General features: G+C 46.4%; 1 protein-coding gene across 16 annotated transcripts in view; it reads right to left on the bottom strand.

The window, feature by feature from the left end:
* Positions 1-587: 587 nt before the first annotated feature.
* LOC122622058 (regulating synaptic membrane exocytosis protein 2) overlaps positions 588-15,710 on the bottom strand; it is a 33,652-nt gene continuing 18,529 nt past the window's right edge. For 2 of the 16 annotated variants that reach the window (XM_043800205.1, XM_043800203.1), the window contains exons 10-21: positions 15,560-15,697; positions 15,361-15,495; positions 14,476-14,661; positions 12,288-12,410; positions 10,966-11,364; positions 10,477-10,820; positions 6,961-7,043; positions 6,574-6,699; positions 3,525-3,744; positions 2,219-2,396; positions 1,989-2,156; positions 1,529-1,922 (exon numbers count right to left, since the gene is read on the bottom strand). In XM_043800205.1, the coding sequence (XP_043656140.1) occupies positions 1,716-1,922; positions 1,989-2,156; positions 2,219-2,396; positions 3,525-3,744; positions 6,574-6,699; positions 6,961-7,043; positions 10,477-10,820; positions 10,966-11,364; positions 12,288-12,410; positions 14,476-14,661; positions 15,361-15,495; positions 15,560-15,697 (2,307 nt within the window). In that variant the 3' untranslated portion in view covers positions 1,529-1,715. Of the gene's footprint in view, positions 645-1,528; positions 1,923-1,988; positions 2,157-2,218; positions 2,397-3,524; positions 3,745-5,979; positions 6,230-6,573; positions 6,700-6,960; positions 9,558-10,476; positions 10,821-10,965; positions 11,365-12,287; positions 12,411-14,475; positions 14,662-15,360; positions 15,496-15,559; positions 15,698-15,710 lie in introns of those variants that run through there. The other 14 variants (XM_043800193.1, XM_043800194.1, XM_043800201.1 and 11 more) reach the window with 13 other exon arrangements.

Below are 15,710 nucleotides of genomic sequence, written 5' to 3'. Positions count from 1 at the left end.
TTCATTTAAATGCATTTGTTTTCATGACTTATAAAAATTAGATATTTCTCTTTATTTATATTTTGTATTCTTCCAAAGTCTTCCGCCGCCGTAGAATAGAAAATCAACGGATGTGGACTTAGCTTAGGCCAGCGACCTGCCGAATGAGGATCGGGCGGCTTCCTCTGGGATCCGCCGCTGCAGGATGTCCTTTGGTCCTTTGCTATTTGGCTGCCGGGCTGACAGCTCTGGCGAATGGTTACTGCAAGGATACGCGGATCGATTAGCATACAAGTTAACTGGGGGGTGATTATCTGTGGGTGTTGTTAATCGTTTTTCGAACAAAGTGGGTTAGTAGCGGTTTCGATTTGAATCGGGTTATATCTTTCGTTTGTGTAAAATGGCAAAGTGGCGGAATGTGTATGTTTTTTTTCTTTTAGCACTAGGGAGTAAGCTTGAATTGATTTAAATTGATATTGATATTGATTTGGGTGCACTTACTGAATTCAGTTCAGTTTAAAGTTCGCTTGAATTGAATTGTGCTTGGGTGCTTAAAGTGTTTTCGTTGTGGAGGCTGTTTGTTTGGGTGTCGTTAGTGTTGGAAACTGTTATTCGCCCGGCTCCTCCATAATGACTGATTCGCCGGCCCAAACAATCGGACGACCCTGGTGTGGTTTCAAAGTTGGTTGGTAACAGCACTGGTATTTCTTATGTTCTTATATTCTTATATGCAATAGATTTACAAAAGAGCTAGGCCTAGAAAATCGCTATATTATGTAGGTATGTTGGTGGACTAGCCAGGATTTGCCATTTTATGTTTCGAAATGTAGTTATTGTAGGTGTGTTTTACCGAAGCTAAGTCAAACTGTGATATTAGAGCAATTAAAAGCAAAATATTACGCATACGTAGTGTGGTCGTAAATTATAACGATTCAAAATGGATCAACTGGATACTTAACTACTCATGCACTAGGAAAATGCTAAGCAAAACGGTTTTGTGTTCGGTTCGGTTCTAGTAAATTGATTTTGATTGGGTAGTTGGGGATAGAGAAACATACCTATATGAGTATTATACGAGTCTATGTGAAAACTACGTTGAAGTAACGGTAACTTTAACGGTAACGGTGATTTATGGTGACTTGCGAAAGGTTATTTTCGTATTTTGGTATTAATTTGGTATTGCAGTTTGGTATTTTTGATTGGTTTGCTTTCGATCAACTCTCCATTCAATGTTTCAGTTTCAGTACACAATGCGAATTGGTTCATTCTACTTTGCCTCATGGGAGTAGTGTGTTTGTGAGTTTCCGTGAGTTTAATAAGCTTTTCATTTACAGGAGTGCGTATGTATATTGTTTATGTATATTGCTAACTAAAAACAACAAATGCTTTGATGTTCAGTATAGTATCGGTTTAATTTCAAATTGGTTGGCTGGACCTTTCAACTGATCTTTTGAGCTTGGGATTTCTTTTTACAGGTGTTTTAAGACTGATTACGCTACAAAGTTAAATAACTTTTGTTCTTGGTAACTTGCTATGAACAAAACGTTGAGCTAAATACTATATAAATATATGTTCTGTGTGTAGACTTATATAAATATATGCAAGTGTTTTTTGTTTATCAAATTTGCGATTTGCGAAATCTCTATTTTACTTTTGTTTTTGTATTCTTGTACGAATCGAGTTTGAAATAATCTGGGTTTTAGTCGAGTTGCAGTTTAGTTTAGTTTAGTTTAGATCTAAAGTTTGAGTGAGTCGAGTGAGGCTATGGATGAGCGCCTAGAGCCTAAGCCTATATTAGTGGGACAACTGACCAGTGAGGTGGTGCCAAAGAGCTTGTACCAGCCGATCACGATATTCGACAGATTCAGATCGTCGAGCATTATCTGCGCCACGCCCATAAACACCTTCTTCTCGATGCGGCCATAGTCGCCCCACACGGTAATCTGGAACATAAAAGAGGTAAGAATTAATTCACAAAACTTCATTAATCTCCATCAATGACAACTCACCTGTAGTATGCAACCGGTGTAGGACTGCTTGAACACCAACTGCTGCTGGTACAGTGGATCCAGGGTGCGTCGAGCCGAGGAAGTCTTCATCTTGTCCACACAGCGCTTTCCCGACACTAGGTACACCTTTACATACGGAGCAGGCAGCATTTTTGACTGGGCTTTTTGCTGGGGATCGCAATCCAAGTGTTAGAAAACCAGAAGGTGTTATAAGTGGGCTTCCAACCTACCTGTAAGCCCCTGGCCCGTATCACCTCCACCTCCAGACAGCCCTTTTGGTGGCACAGCGAAAGCTGGATGTCGCCCAGTGAGGGAGCTCCCAGCACCTGGCGACCAACCAGTTGACCAGGTCCCAGGCCATCCACGAACTCATTGAGGGCTCCATCGTTGCGCAAAGAAGGGGAGAATCTATGTGGGCGGATCGGGTTTTTCGAGGGTGTTTGGGAGTGGGGTACAGTAAAGAAAGCACTTTAGTACAGCGTCGTTGGTGATGTTTCTTTGTATCATCTCTCATCTCAAGATCTTGGTTAAATTAGGTAACAAAATTTACACAAAGAAAGGAACTTGGTTTTCAGAGAAAAGAAATAACTCTTTATACACAGGGAGTTGTAGAAAGACAGTAGATGTTGTAGTTTCAGTTGGTGGTTGCGATCGCAACTGTTCTGTGGTCTGAAATGGATCAGTGTAGTTGGTGGAGAGGTGGTTTCCGTGGTGAAGGTGATACGTAAGGTGATACTGGTGGGTGGTGGTGGTGGGTGCGGAGGAGAGAGACTAGTGGAGTCAAAGTTCGATGGTGGCATGCAAGTGTCTTTCGTTTCGCGGAGCAAAAGTGCAGAGAAAGTAAGACTAGGACAAGGAGTTTTCTAGCCGAAACCTAAGTCATCTAAATTGAGAGAAAACTGGTTCTCAGGAGATTTATTTTACGATTTACAAAGCTCTGTTTAGTGATCGGCTTATTATAATCCCTTCATTTACACACACATCGATAAGTGAGGATATCTTTTTTATATACATATATATATACTATAGATATTGCTGAAAATTATAGTTAAAATGAAGTTAAAAAATCACAATTTATACACATTACAAGACAGAAAATTACACAAACAAGTCGAAGAATCAAACGGAACTCAAGTTAGGAAAAGTGGAATACACTTAGAGAAAAAATGTACGCAAATGCAGGCTCGCTTCAGCGGTTTCGTTCTTATTTTAAAGGCGCACGCATATAGACATCGATAAAAGAGAGTTGCAGGATGAAATAGTTTTGTTACACAGGAAAATTGGAGATGGGATCGCCACACAGATTACCATTTACACAAGCCAAAGCATAGAGAGTTTTAGATTGAGCTGGACAGTCGGAGTGTGAGAGAATAGAGTCAGAGATTCAGAGATACAGAGATACAGAGACAGGAACAAAGACAAAGACAAAGACAGAGGCAGGCAAGATAGAGGTCCTTCGGCCGGAAAGGTGATACTAGACTTGATAATAGACTTGCTATGGCCTAGCGGCCATGCGGATGCGATCGGGAGACTTACGATGAGCCCTCGGAGCTAGTGATCGAGTGAATGCTGCCGGCACTGTAACGGGTCACCGGAGGCACCGGCGGAACCTCCACCGACCGCTGGATGCTGCCCGCCGAGCCGCGCGACTGCCGCTGGTGGTATGGATGTGGTGGTGGTAGTGTGATATGGTGGTGACCAGCGGAGCTGGTCGAGCTGCCTGCTATTGCGAACTGTGCCTGGTATTGCTCTTGTTCTGCCGGAGACAACAAGACATATTTATACGGATGTGGTGTGTGTGCGCGTATATACAGGGGGTGGGTGGGGTGATCTCTATCGCGTATGATCAATAAGATGACCCTACCATGTGGCAATATCTAGACATTCAACAGTTATATGGTCGGAATATAAAGGCCCACTACATATGTACAATCAGTAAGGACCCCACTACTTTTGGTTCACCAATGGAATATGCGAACTCGAGAGATTTCCGGTATTTGAGGTACATATCTTACACAAGTCAATTTGGATCTGAAAACTCTGGAGCGACGATGCAGGGTTTGGTGAGATTGCGACGCTGGGCTCTGGGAAACCACAAATCTCGAACAGCGAGACCCCAGAAGGAGAACAAGACAGAGTAGAGGCGTAAACGGAAATCGGAATACAAAATTAGGGGTAAAATCAAGCGAGAACTTTAACTGAATAACCATAAGAACAAAGATTTCAGAGAACACATTATATGTATATATATATATTTATATATCAGCGAAAAATCATCGAAACTAGTGGCGCAAATGGCAACAAGTATTGCGATGTAATGCTAGAAACTCAACCCGTCTGGTTGTGTATTACACATCTGGTATTTATAGAGTGTTGAAGCTTTCTTGTGACTTATACATATATATTTACTATGCACTTTTTGTTCCACTAATATCGTGTGCAATGCGAATTTTGTTTGCGTCTTGATTCTTGGCCAATTTTCTGATGATGTTACTGGTTGTTGATAATGCAGCTGTTGTTTGAGCTACTTGTTGTTGAATTTGTGGTGTGTTGGTTGTTGATTGTTGTTGTAGTTGTTGTTGTTATTGTTATTGTAATTGTTATTGTTGTTGGATGTCTTTTGACTTTCTGTGACAGAGCTCCCTGTATACATACTTAGTTATCCGAGTCGTACTTGCGATAAACATAATCGAATTGAAGGAGAATCTTGCGGGAGGCAGATGATAAACATTAGTTCGTTGGCTGAAGAATCGAGGAACTCAACCGATCTACGGTCTCCTTTTTTCTTTTCTTTAATATTTTTATTTTTGAATTTTGTTTGAAAGGGGTAGATTCTGCGCGGTTGTGTGGATGGACTCCGTGTTGGGGATGTAGACTCTTACCGCTTACGACAAAAAGCCGTAGCTGAAGCCAAGTAACTAGCTTTAGCTTGAGCTATGGCGATAACTTATCGAGATAGAGGCTGCAATAGAGTGGTAGTAGCTTGGTATGTCGAGTACGAGTGGTTACGAGAGAGAGTATATAAGTAGGTATAGGTTGGCTTAACTCAATGCATGCAAATCGAATAGAACGCTAGGATAATAATAAATGTTGTGTGGTTTGGTAATACATAATGGCATTAGCAATCTGTACGGTTTTGGTTAGTAATAGTAAATAGAGTATGCTGCTACGAAAGTAAAATGCAAATGGGGCGCAGCCACAACGACGCACAGTGGGTGCGAAAAGTGTGTGCCACGTGTGCGCACAGGCGAAAGCTTTGCTCAAGAGCCGGCATTTTCCGGGAAAACTGCGGATGGGCAAAGCTTTCGGTGTGCCTCGCTTCGTTTTTAAGTGGGTTTCCCCATTATTGGGGGATACCCCTTGTAAGCCTAAAAATACGTATCGACTTTGGATTGGATTGTTGGTTCTTGGTTTGTTGGTTTCTTTGGGTTGTTCTGGTTCTGGTTTAATTTGTATTGCTGCGCCTGCGCTTTAAAGGATATCGGAAATAATAATTCAAGTTAACTTGGGAAAGGCGGGTTACGTTAAAAGTTACTTTAAAGTTGGACATGCCTGCGAAAAAGTATAGACATAGAGAGCTTTGGCTGAAGCTTTGGCAAAGAGCGCGCGCGAAAAGTCAGAGAGCAAAGTGAATGAAAAGCTCTTATATCTAGGGATTGAAGGACTAACATCCTGTGTGCTGAACGGGGATTTGTATTCGGGTTGGGGGTTGCTGTTACCGATACTGTACTGTTACTGCCTTACGGTTACGGTTACTGATACGACTAATGTTTATCATCTCAATCGACAGCCTTACTGGCATTGGCTTCACTCGTTAAACAGCTTCGTTTTTCTTCTCCAAAAAGGCAACTCAAAACTTAAAAAGAAAGTCACAAAACGATAATCAACCGAAAAGAACTGATAGCATAGCATAGTAGAGTAAAAGTTTAGAGTAGAGTAGAACAGAGTAGGGAGAAGATAGTTTGGAGTAGAAAGTTTGACTTGTGCGCACCTTTCCCCGCCGGCACCATCGCCGAAGAACTGTTCGATGGCGTCCGCCTCCGAGGACGAGCCGCGGGACAGGCCGCCCCCGCCGGCACCACCTGACCCACCGGCGGCACCACCGGCACCGCCGAGACTGACGCCCAATCCGCCACCGGTTCGCAGTTCCCGCGTTATATCGCCGGGCAGCACTTCTTCGCTGCGATGCACCGTGAACGAGTTCTTACCCTTCTTTCCAAAGCCCATACGTCTTTTACGACCTTCGAGTATGGCATTTTACACAATTTTAGTATTCTTAGTATTACTTTATAGTTGGTTAGTTTGGTTAGCTTGGCTATATGGCTATATGGCTATGGTTATGGGTATGAGTTGGGTTACTGGTTAGTTGTTAGTTGGGCAAAAGCAAAATCGAATGGCAAAGCAATGGATTAAAATAAGGGATATATGACTGCTCCTGGAGGAAATCAAGTTCCAAACTGAGCCTACGAATAACTGGGCAAATGATGAACTGATTGATCGATTGACTGGCTGACTGAGCAACACAAGGCAACGGAACGAGAACGGTTAACGAGCGCAAACAGAGAACGGAACAAAGTCGCCCTACCTGTGGCCGAAAGCTGCGAGGTGGAGTTCGACTTCTTGCCCATGCCGCTGCCTCCTTTTGGGGAACGCTCCTGGTCGACGCCGCCGCCCTTCTTCCGATCGTTTGCGGTGTCCGAGAGGCTGCCATCTGTGGGATAACATTAGTTACAGACGTTAAACACACTTTGACCATGATGGACTTCTAAAGGCATTTTAAGTGTGCACCAACGATGTTCTGTTCTGTTTTTATTATATGAAATATTCTTTTAGAATACTTGATGTTTTAGAATTTAGGATCTTTAGACTTACTAGCATAGGTTTACAAGTGCGGGCCATTGCCCGTTCGTTCGATTAAATCTTGGGTGAATATCAGTGGGTGTACTCCCCACTTTTTACTCCTTTTACTCACCGACTTTATCTTCGGCACCCGCACCCTCCGCTGACTTGGAGCCACCAGCCTCGTCGGCCCCGTTCTTGTCCTTGTCGTACTCGCTGAAGTCGTCGTCCAGCATCGCATCGATGGCGTCCCAGTCGATGGCGTCCAGCGGAGCATCCGCGTCCGCGTCCGCATCGGCGTCAGCATTAGCGTTCGTTGTTGTGGTTGTATTTGTTGCGTTTGGTTCGTTCGTGTTATTCGTTGTTGTTGTTGGATTTGTGGCAGTTGTTGTAGCATTTGTTGCATTTGCGGTTGTCGTTGTCGCCGCATTCGTTGCATTCGACGATGTTGTGGTTGTTGTTGTTAATGTGGTTGTTGGATTCGTGTTTTGATTTGTGCATGTATTTGGTGGTTGTTGTAATTGTTGTTGTTGTTGTTGTGATTGTTGATGTGTGGCGTCAAGCGTCGGGTTGTTGGCGTCATTTATGGTGTTCGTGTTTTGTTGTGGTGTTGATGATGGGGCACGTTTGTTATTGTTGTTGAGATTGTTGGGTGATCCATGAAGTTGTTGTTGTTGTTGTGGTGTTGGTTGGGGATTTGCAAAAGAGGAAGAAGAAGCATTATTAGCATTAGTACCACCGACGACAAGATGCCCAGCAGCGGCAGCAGATGTTGCACCACCGCTCCCACTACTAGATTTCGTCAGCTGCTCCGATGCCATCATCGATCCGCTAATGGCGGTGGTGCCTTCTTTCCCTTTTTGCCTAACTGATTGTTGTTGTAATTGTTGTTGTTGTTGAAGTTGTTGATCGTGACTTTGGCTAACACTAACACTACTCGCTTGGCTATTGTGGTGGTTGCTATTGTGTGTACTGGTAGTGTTGTGTGCACCACCGCTACCCATTCCGTTGCCCTGTTCCACCATTCCCGCTGCCGCAGCATTCAGCCCATCCATTCCCGATCCCGGCTCCATTGGTGAAAAGTTGTGGGCATTCTGCGCACTAGGCGGATGCGGCAGATTCCTGCGACGCTTCAGATACGGCGCCGCCGGTCCGTACAACTTCTGTTGACTCGTTCGCTGCAAATCCAGCGACATGTGATTTCTGGGATCCGCCAGTCCGCGTTGACGGTGAGCTCCGCGAAAGAGCGATGGAGCCACGCCCCGTCGCGTCCAGCCCACATCCGAGTCGTAGGTAATGGTCACTATCTTGTCATCGGTTACCAGGAAATGCGAGTGACTAAGCGGATGGTTGGCATCCACGTTTGCACCCATATAACTCTGTCGAATATTGGTCTCCGATCCGTAGCGTCGCGACATCGCCGCCGTGGGTGAGTGGCCGGCATACGGATTCGGGTGGGGATAGGGATAGTCCCCAGACGAGGGCATCACCTCGTCCTCGTACCGAATCCGACGGCGACCCCAGCTTTTCGTGTGCAGATCATCGTAGTCTAGCGACCGGGATTGTCCTTCGTGAAAGAGTCGCCTTCGCTCCAGCTTCGGTTTCTTCAGGATCGAGGTTGGTTGCGCCTTGGCCTCCGAAATGGGAACGGCAGCCACGAGGGCATCTTCGCTCAACTGGCGCGAAAGGCGCAGCACCGACTGTGTGGGCGGTGGTGCAGGCGTGGCCATTTGTCCCCTAGCACGCCGATGGGCATTCGGAGTGGGCGTGTGGACATGGTAAGTGGGAACCACACCGAGGTTCAGCTGCGGTCCCGTTAGTCCGCCCAGAAAGTGCTGATCCACACACTCTCCGCACATCGCAGGATCCGAAGTGGGTGGCTCCCCGTAGCCCATGGGCTGGTGCTGCGGGTGCGGATGGGCATCCGCTAGACAGCAGGGATCCTGGCAAGCGCCGATCGCCAAACCGGCGGCGGTCAGGTGAAGGGTGTGGTGCGTGGAGAGCACCACCGGCTGACTTCCATTCTGGCAGTGGCTGCAGCTCTTGTCCTGGTGGTCGCGCACATAGCCCACCAGCGAACTGGGCGTCGTGGAGGCGTGGTCGTGGGCGTGGGGGTGGACGCCCGCGGGCGAGGAGCTGCGGAAGAAATTCGTGATGGGCGTGGTAATGCGCTTGAATTGCTCAAAGCTCGGCAGCAGCGGCAGCGGATAGGCAGCGGCGGTAGCTTGTACGTTCGGTTTCTGTCCGTTGGACCGTCGTGGTGGATAGATGGTATCGATATCGATTTCGAATGGCTGTGGTGGCAAATGGGGCGATGGCGAGTAGAAGACGGGATGTGGATGCAAGTGCGCATGGGGATCGAGTGGATCGAGTGGCTCCATCATCTCCTCGGCCATTGTGCCGGGCTCAACGTAGAATTGTTCCACCAGCTGGCCGCTGTTGGCATCGGTCACCAAAACCTGGTGAGGTGGCTGCAATCCAATTCCCGCCGAAATGGGTGGAGAGTCTGCTGCCGCCAGAGCGGCCAGCTGCTGCAGTTGCTCCAGCTGCTCCAGCAACACCAACTGCTGGGCACCGCCCGCCGGCAGATAGTCGCAGTCATCCACTTCGATGGTGTTGGCCCTTCCGGGCTCCGAGTGGTGCAGCCGTAGTCCGGTGATGGGTTCGCCTCCTGCTCCCCCGAGGAAACTGTTGCGGACGCCAAAGAGATTGCGCCAGTTGCGGGGGAAGCTAACGGTTATTGCGGACAACGGTAACGGGTGGTATCGGGTGGTAACGGTTGGCAGCGGTGGTAAGTGGTTTGTGGTGAAAACATTTCAGTTTCGAGGCATGCAAAGTGTAGGGAAGGGATCGGATATGTTGGTGGTAATGCCACAAATCATTACCAAATGAGCGTGATTTTTCAAAAGACAGCGCTCGTCATGTGGTGAGTTTTGAAAGTGTGGTGTTGAACAATTAACAAGGCACATTCGTGGGGAAAATAGAACGATTAACGTCCGAGGTCAGCGTTTGGTTCGAGGTGAGTGTGTGTTTTTTTTTCGATTGTTGTAGTGAGTTGTGGGTGAGTGTTGTAGAGTTCAGTGGTGAGTAGTTGCCGTGTAAGCGTGTGGTGAGCACAGCACGCGAGAGAAGCATTTAACACAAACCGATAGCGGCGTTGTTGATTGTTGTTGAGATTTTCATAGAGATATTTGATTGTTATATTGAGCGGTTTGGTTTTGTCGGTTGGTTTGGCAAACGCAAAAAGTAAATGCAGAAAAGAAACTTTATGTTTTCGCTATCGTTTTTCGTTGGTTTCAGTGTGCCCTTCAAGGTGTTGGTGTATCTGTGTTAGCGAGATACTGGTGCGTGTATGTGTGTTTAAGTCAAAGAGAGAGAGTTGGGCGGTAAGCGCTCCGATTCTGATTCTGATCGTGATCCAATACCAATACTAATTTAGAGCCTAATTCAGGGAAATTTGGGATTTTGCTCGCAACTACCACGCAGAAAGTAAATGTGGAGGAAAACCAATGGGCCACAGCGGAATTTCAGCGTAATTTTGGCAGCGTAGCTTGGCATAGATGGCTTACTTAACAAATAGCTAATGGCTTGGGCTCGACTGGCACTCCTCCATCCACCTCCTCTTCTCCTCAGTCTGCCGCCCACTTACCTGAGTCCGCGCGACGTGCGCGGTCGCTCCGACTGCGTGGAGAAGGCGCTGGAGGTCACGCTGACCACCGACTCCATGTCCGAGTCGCCGAACTCGCCCATGAAGTCCTTGTCCGGCGAGAGCGAGTGTCTTGGTCGCATCCGCGCGTCCATCGAGTGCAGGTCGCTGTCCGACAGACCCGTGTAATGGCGCTCCCATCCACCCATTCCGGTGCTGCGGTAGGTCGCCTGGTGGTGCGGCTGCCGTGTGCGGTGCCGCCCGAAGCGACCACCCGAGGCCAACCGCTCGTCGAAGTCCTGACCCAGTCGATCTCGCAGCATCGCACTGCGGGAGGTCTGCGGCACCTGAAATAGAAAGAGTTGAAGTGGTTGAGTTATGCATGTTATGATCCTAAATGGGTCATTAAGAAGGTTGTTCCATAAGCATATTTCTTAATACTAGCGAAGTTTTCCTTTCTTTTTTGTCCACTCATCCCGTATTGTTGGTTACCTGTGGTAGTTGCCTCTTCTTTGGGGACCCTGTGGGCGTGGCTGTGGCCGAGCGCGACTGGAATCGCTGCTGCTGCGAAGCAGACGCCGCCGCTGAGGACGCACCACCCGGTCCCTGGTAGACCGATGGGGCGTTGGGCGAGGAGCCGTGTACTGGAAGCACTGGATAGTCTATGTAGCGGTCGTCGGGTGGCGACAAGGAGCCCCGCCGGGGACTGGTGCTCCTATAGCCGTAGGCGGAACCGCCGGAGGGAACTCCTCCTACTCCGCCGCTGCTGCTGTGGTAACCGTCGCTGGGTGCCGCCGAGTGACTCCGCTGGCTGAGGCTCATGCCACCGGGACCGATGGCGGAGCCGACACCATTACCACCTCCGCGACGATAGTAGCCGGTGGCAGAGGCCTGCTCGTGGTGCATCAGATGGTGGCATGGAAAGTAGAGTGTGGTTTAGTGGTGCACCCTTGGACCGAAGCTCAGTGATCCCCGCACGGGGGTTCCCGGAGGGATTCTGACAAACATTCGGATTAGAGCTTACTGACTAGGTTTGAGTGAGTGGTATGGTATCTGGGTGGTTCAAGTGGTTTTGAGGCAGGCACTTAACGTGTGTTTGGTCTTTTGTGTGTGACTGTGTTTAGTGTCTTTGATTAACTGTTACTGCAACTTCTACTGGAACAAAAACACAGGGATGTTCATATAGATATATGCGTATGATTAAACGTAGTTAGTAGCTGAATTAAGAGAGCAAGAGATAGAGAGCCATACAAATTGGTTAAAAATACACTTTCGAAACGAAATCAATCAAGATACATTTAGAGCCGCACGCGACTTGTTAGCTTATTAGTGGGTTATAATCGGTTAGTTAAGTTAAGTAAAAGATTTGCATAAACTCTGAATTGAAAGTGCAGTAAGTTGGCAGTGGTTTTGGTCTAACTAAGTCACTAGCTAAACTTGTGGGAATGGCCAAGATATGTCAGGACTGATTTTATGTGAGTCACATTGACTTTTGAATATAAGTTGGAGTAAAGTCTTGCTATAAATTTCTAAGCCCAACAGGGCCAACAAGTTATGATAAAATACTAATTATCAATAGGCGGATTTGGAAATCTTTTGAAAATAAAAAAAAAATTATGTAAATTGGATGGGTAAAAGAAAACCCCTAAAACTCTGGTCCTAGGAATATTCTGATAACTCTACCCAAGGCAGATCCTTAGTTAATACAATAAACTCCCCACTTGAAGTGTTTTCTTTGTCTGTACTGTTCTGTTTCTTGTTTGGCCTGTTGGCCATTTTGTTGGGTGGTTCGTTAATTTAGCTGGGGTGCAAACCTGATTGTGGTAACTTTGTCCAATGCCAGATACAGTGCGGTAGTCGCGGGCCACCATCCCGGCCACCCTTTTGCGGCCCTGGGGCGACATGTCACGTCGGGACCGACGCTCGTTTAGATCGAGCTGGATCGTCGTGTTCGGGGTGTGGATTGGAGGTCGGAACGAAGGGGTTTTTGGATTTTGGGGTTCATTTGAGTGGGGGGTAAGAATCAAGAGAAAAAGAAGGAGCAGACAATAGAGAAATTTACATATGATCAAGATGAATGGAGAGTTTGGAGCACAGTGTGATGCTGGTTTTAATGTGTGGCATCTCAGTTATTGCGTTGGAAATATTGGCCTCTTACATTGTGTTTGTGTGGGAGTGTCTCTGGGTTTTCAGTGGTTCACTGGTACGGGGTCAGTGTTCGATTGGTTAAATCAACTCACATCAAGTATACGCAATGCTACACACTTAAAGCTACGTGGTGACGAAGCCACAAGGAAAGCGGTGGAAAGGGCGTTTCGCAGGTGCTAAGTGATGGATAGATGGACAAAAGCGGTTCTCTACAAGGGCATGCAAAGCGGTAGTCAAGTTTTCAGGTGCTCTTCAATGGGTTTTTAGTTTGATCGTGGAGCTTATGACAGGGAAATAGTTTTAGAGTTTAGAGTTTAGAGTTCAGAGCTAGCCTTGGCCAGTATGTGTTCTCAAGTTTACACGGTTTACACGGATTCTTAACTTAAAACATTTGGCTTATATGACTTAGACTATATTAGCTTTCATCTTAAATGCAATAGTTATCGTTATCGTTATCGGTATCGGTATCGTTAGCTGAAAAGACGCGACCAAGTCGGGCTTAGATTCGAGTTCGGCTCTAGTACAGAGAGTTAGTAGAACGACAGATTAGACTTCGAAGAGATAGAGGCAGTAGATCGAGAGAAAGAGAGAGAAAAATTTAACACACGCACAACGAAACAACGACACCAATTAGTTGAATAAAGTTTCAAACGAACTAAAAATACACCATGATAACGAAAATACTTTGTACAATTGCTGGGGGTGTCATGTCTTGTTTTGGCCAAAAACATGAACAGTCGGCATCAGTCCGATTCTGTCCCTGACCATGAACCAGTTAGAATGTGTATTGCTATCTGTGTCTGTGTTGGTAATACCAACTTGGCGTTTCTATTTGTATTTGTATTTGTGTGCATATTTGTGTTCGTATTTGTATCTGTGTCTGTGTCTGTGGCATGCGAACTGAGAACTGATAACTGACAGGAACAGGAACTGGAACCACAAAATGGAGTCCTCTGATGGAGCACACAGGATGGTCATGTATGTACGTATGGGTTATTCTTTTCTTTTTGCGGCGAGTGCTGTGCTGGCTGATGCCGATGGTGATGCTTATGCTGATGCTGCTCATGGCATGTGATTTGTGAGTTACAGTTAGAAAAAGCACACACACAAAGAGGGGAGACAGATAACAAACTATAGGAACCCAAATAAGCACACTAAGCACCGAAGTATTTTAGATTCACCGAAGACTGTACTCTCTTACTTTGGCTTGAACTGACTATGAAATTTCTTAGTTTTTAATAATTTGTTAATTGATTAAAAGCTGTTGATTTTTAATCAACCCAAAAGCATAGCTTCGAGTTTCAAATAAGATGGTATAAGATGGTAATCATAGAGCTAAGGTTTTACGTAATTAATGGATCCATCTCTTCCATCATTAAGTCTGTTTAACTTAAAATTCGAATTTTTGCTAATATTTCCCAAGCAAGAGTATACAGTCGGTGTAGTTCAAATGCTTTGTGGGCATATGCGTGTGTGTGTGTGGCTTAGTGGGTGGCTGGGGGCGGAAATGTTCGCTCGTTTATGTCTGTGTGTGTGGGGCTGAGTGCCACTGGAAGTTGGCAAGCTGCGATTGAAGTCTAATGTATGCACGTGTCGGTGTTTTTGGTCGCCTCGCTCTTGTTGTTGCTGTCAGTTGTTTTGGCTTAGATGAGACCTCCCCGTTTCTCGATGTGTAATATATACATATGAAATAATAGATTTGATTCAGTTTCTGTGACTCCTCAAGCTTGTTTCTTGTGTGTGCCCTATGTGGTGATTTCGCTCAGTGTAGTGTTGCTCTGATGTTTGTTGTTCAGGCTTTTGTTGTTGTTATTGTTGTTGAAGTTGTTTTCAAGTTGTTGTGGTGGCTGTTACCTCTAGCAGGGGCGGCGGACTCGCTGAGCTGCCCATGGACGAGATGCTGGCCCCCGGAGTCATTCCATCGATGTCGCAGTCGGACGTGGTGTCCGAGTCACTAAGGCGCGACATGGTGCTCGGCGGTGATAAATGATCTGTCGGTGTCAGTATCAGGCCGTCCACATCGCTGCCCTCGTCACGTAACTGTTTTCGTTGTTGGTTTTTGGTTGTTGGTTGTTTAGTTGGTGGGTTGTTGTTTCATGGTGGTTGTCATAAATTTTGCGTCGCAATGTTGTATGGATATCGCACGTGTTGTTGTATTTGATGATGTTATTGTTGTTGTAGTTGGCAATGGTGGGTGGTGTTTTTTGGGTGGTGATGTATTGGCGGGTGCACTACAAAAAACCAACGAAAAAATAAACGGATTATGACAATGCGGAGTTAATAATTTTGTTCAAACCGGGCAGCTGCTGCGGGGGGCTGAGCAGGGTGGGTAAAGGACATTACCAGGTCGGTTCTGGCCTTCACTTTCAACAATTTACTTTAAATCTTATCATAAGCTGATCATAAGCTATGAGAAAATGAACGATTGAGACCTAAGAAAGTGAAGACTAGAGCCACCTAAACATCGAGCTTTACAAACCAATAAACAAAAATAAATAATTATAATCAAACGATAACATTTTCCATTTGACTTTTAGCCAGATTTGTGTTAAGTTTTTTACTCGCCGAAACTTCGTTCGTGGAACTGAACCTGAACTCTGTGTGTTTCCGTCGTTTTCATTTCTTTTCTCTTCTTTTCAAGTGTTCACCAACACCTCCATAACAACCAGGAAACGGAAACGAACGAACGCAAAATGGAAACCAAATGAACGAACTTAAAGAGCCGCGGCCCACACATACGAGATAGGAGGTGTCCTGGTGGGGCTGCAACTGATACCACTCGGCCTCGTCGTCCAGGATGTGGTGCGCCAGATCGATGACCACCTCGCCTATGAAGTCGTTGGCCCCGTACCGCACATAGTCCCACAGCGTTACCTTTCGAGGGGATTCATGTCGGTGGATTAATCACATGGGGGTGCTCTGATGTGGCACAACTCACCTCGAGCAGTCGGCCGTGGAGGTCGCAGCGTCTCAGACCCGAGTAGACAAAGGTCTGGCCCCATCGGGGTTCGCATGTGGTGCCCACCGTCTTCGTCCGCCGCTTGGATTTGTGGCCTCGATCGGGCAGAAGGAACACCTTGCACAAGAAG

This window comes from Drosophila teissieri, chromosome 3R (genome assembly GCF_016746235.2).
Source record: "Drosophila teissieri strain GT53w chromosome 3R, Prin_Dtei_1.1, whole genome shotgun sequence".
NCBI classification, from domain to species: Eukaryota; Metazoa; Arthropoda; class Insecta; order Diptera; family Drosophilidae; genus Drosophila; species Drosophila teissieri.
Note: the sequence above shows the minus strand (reverse complement) of the source record. Positions and strands in the feature narration are given on the sequence as shown.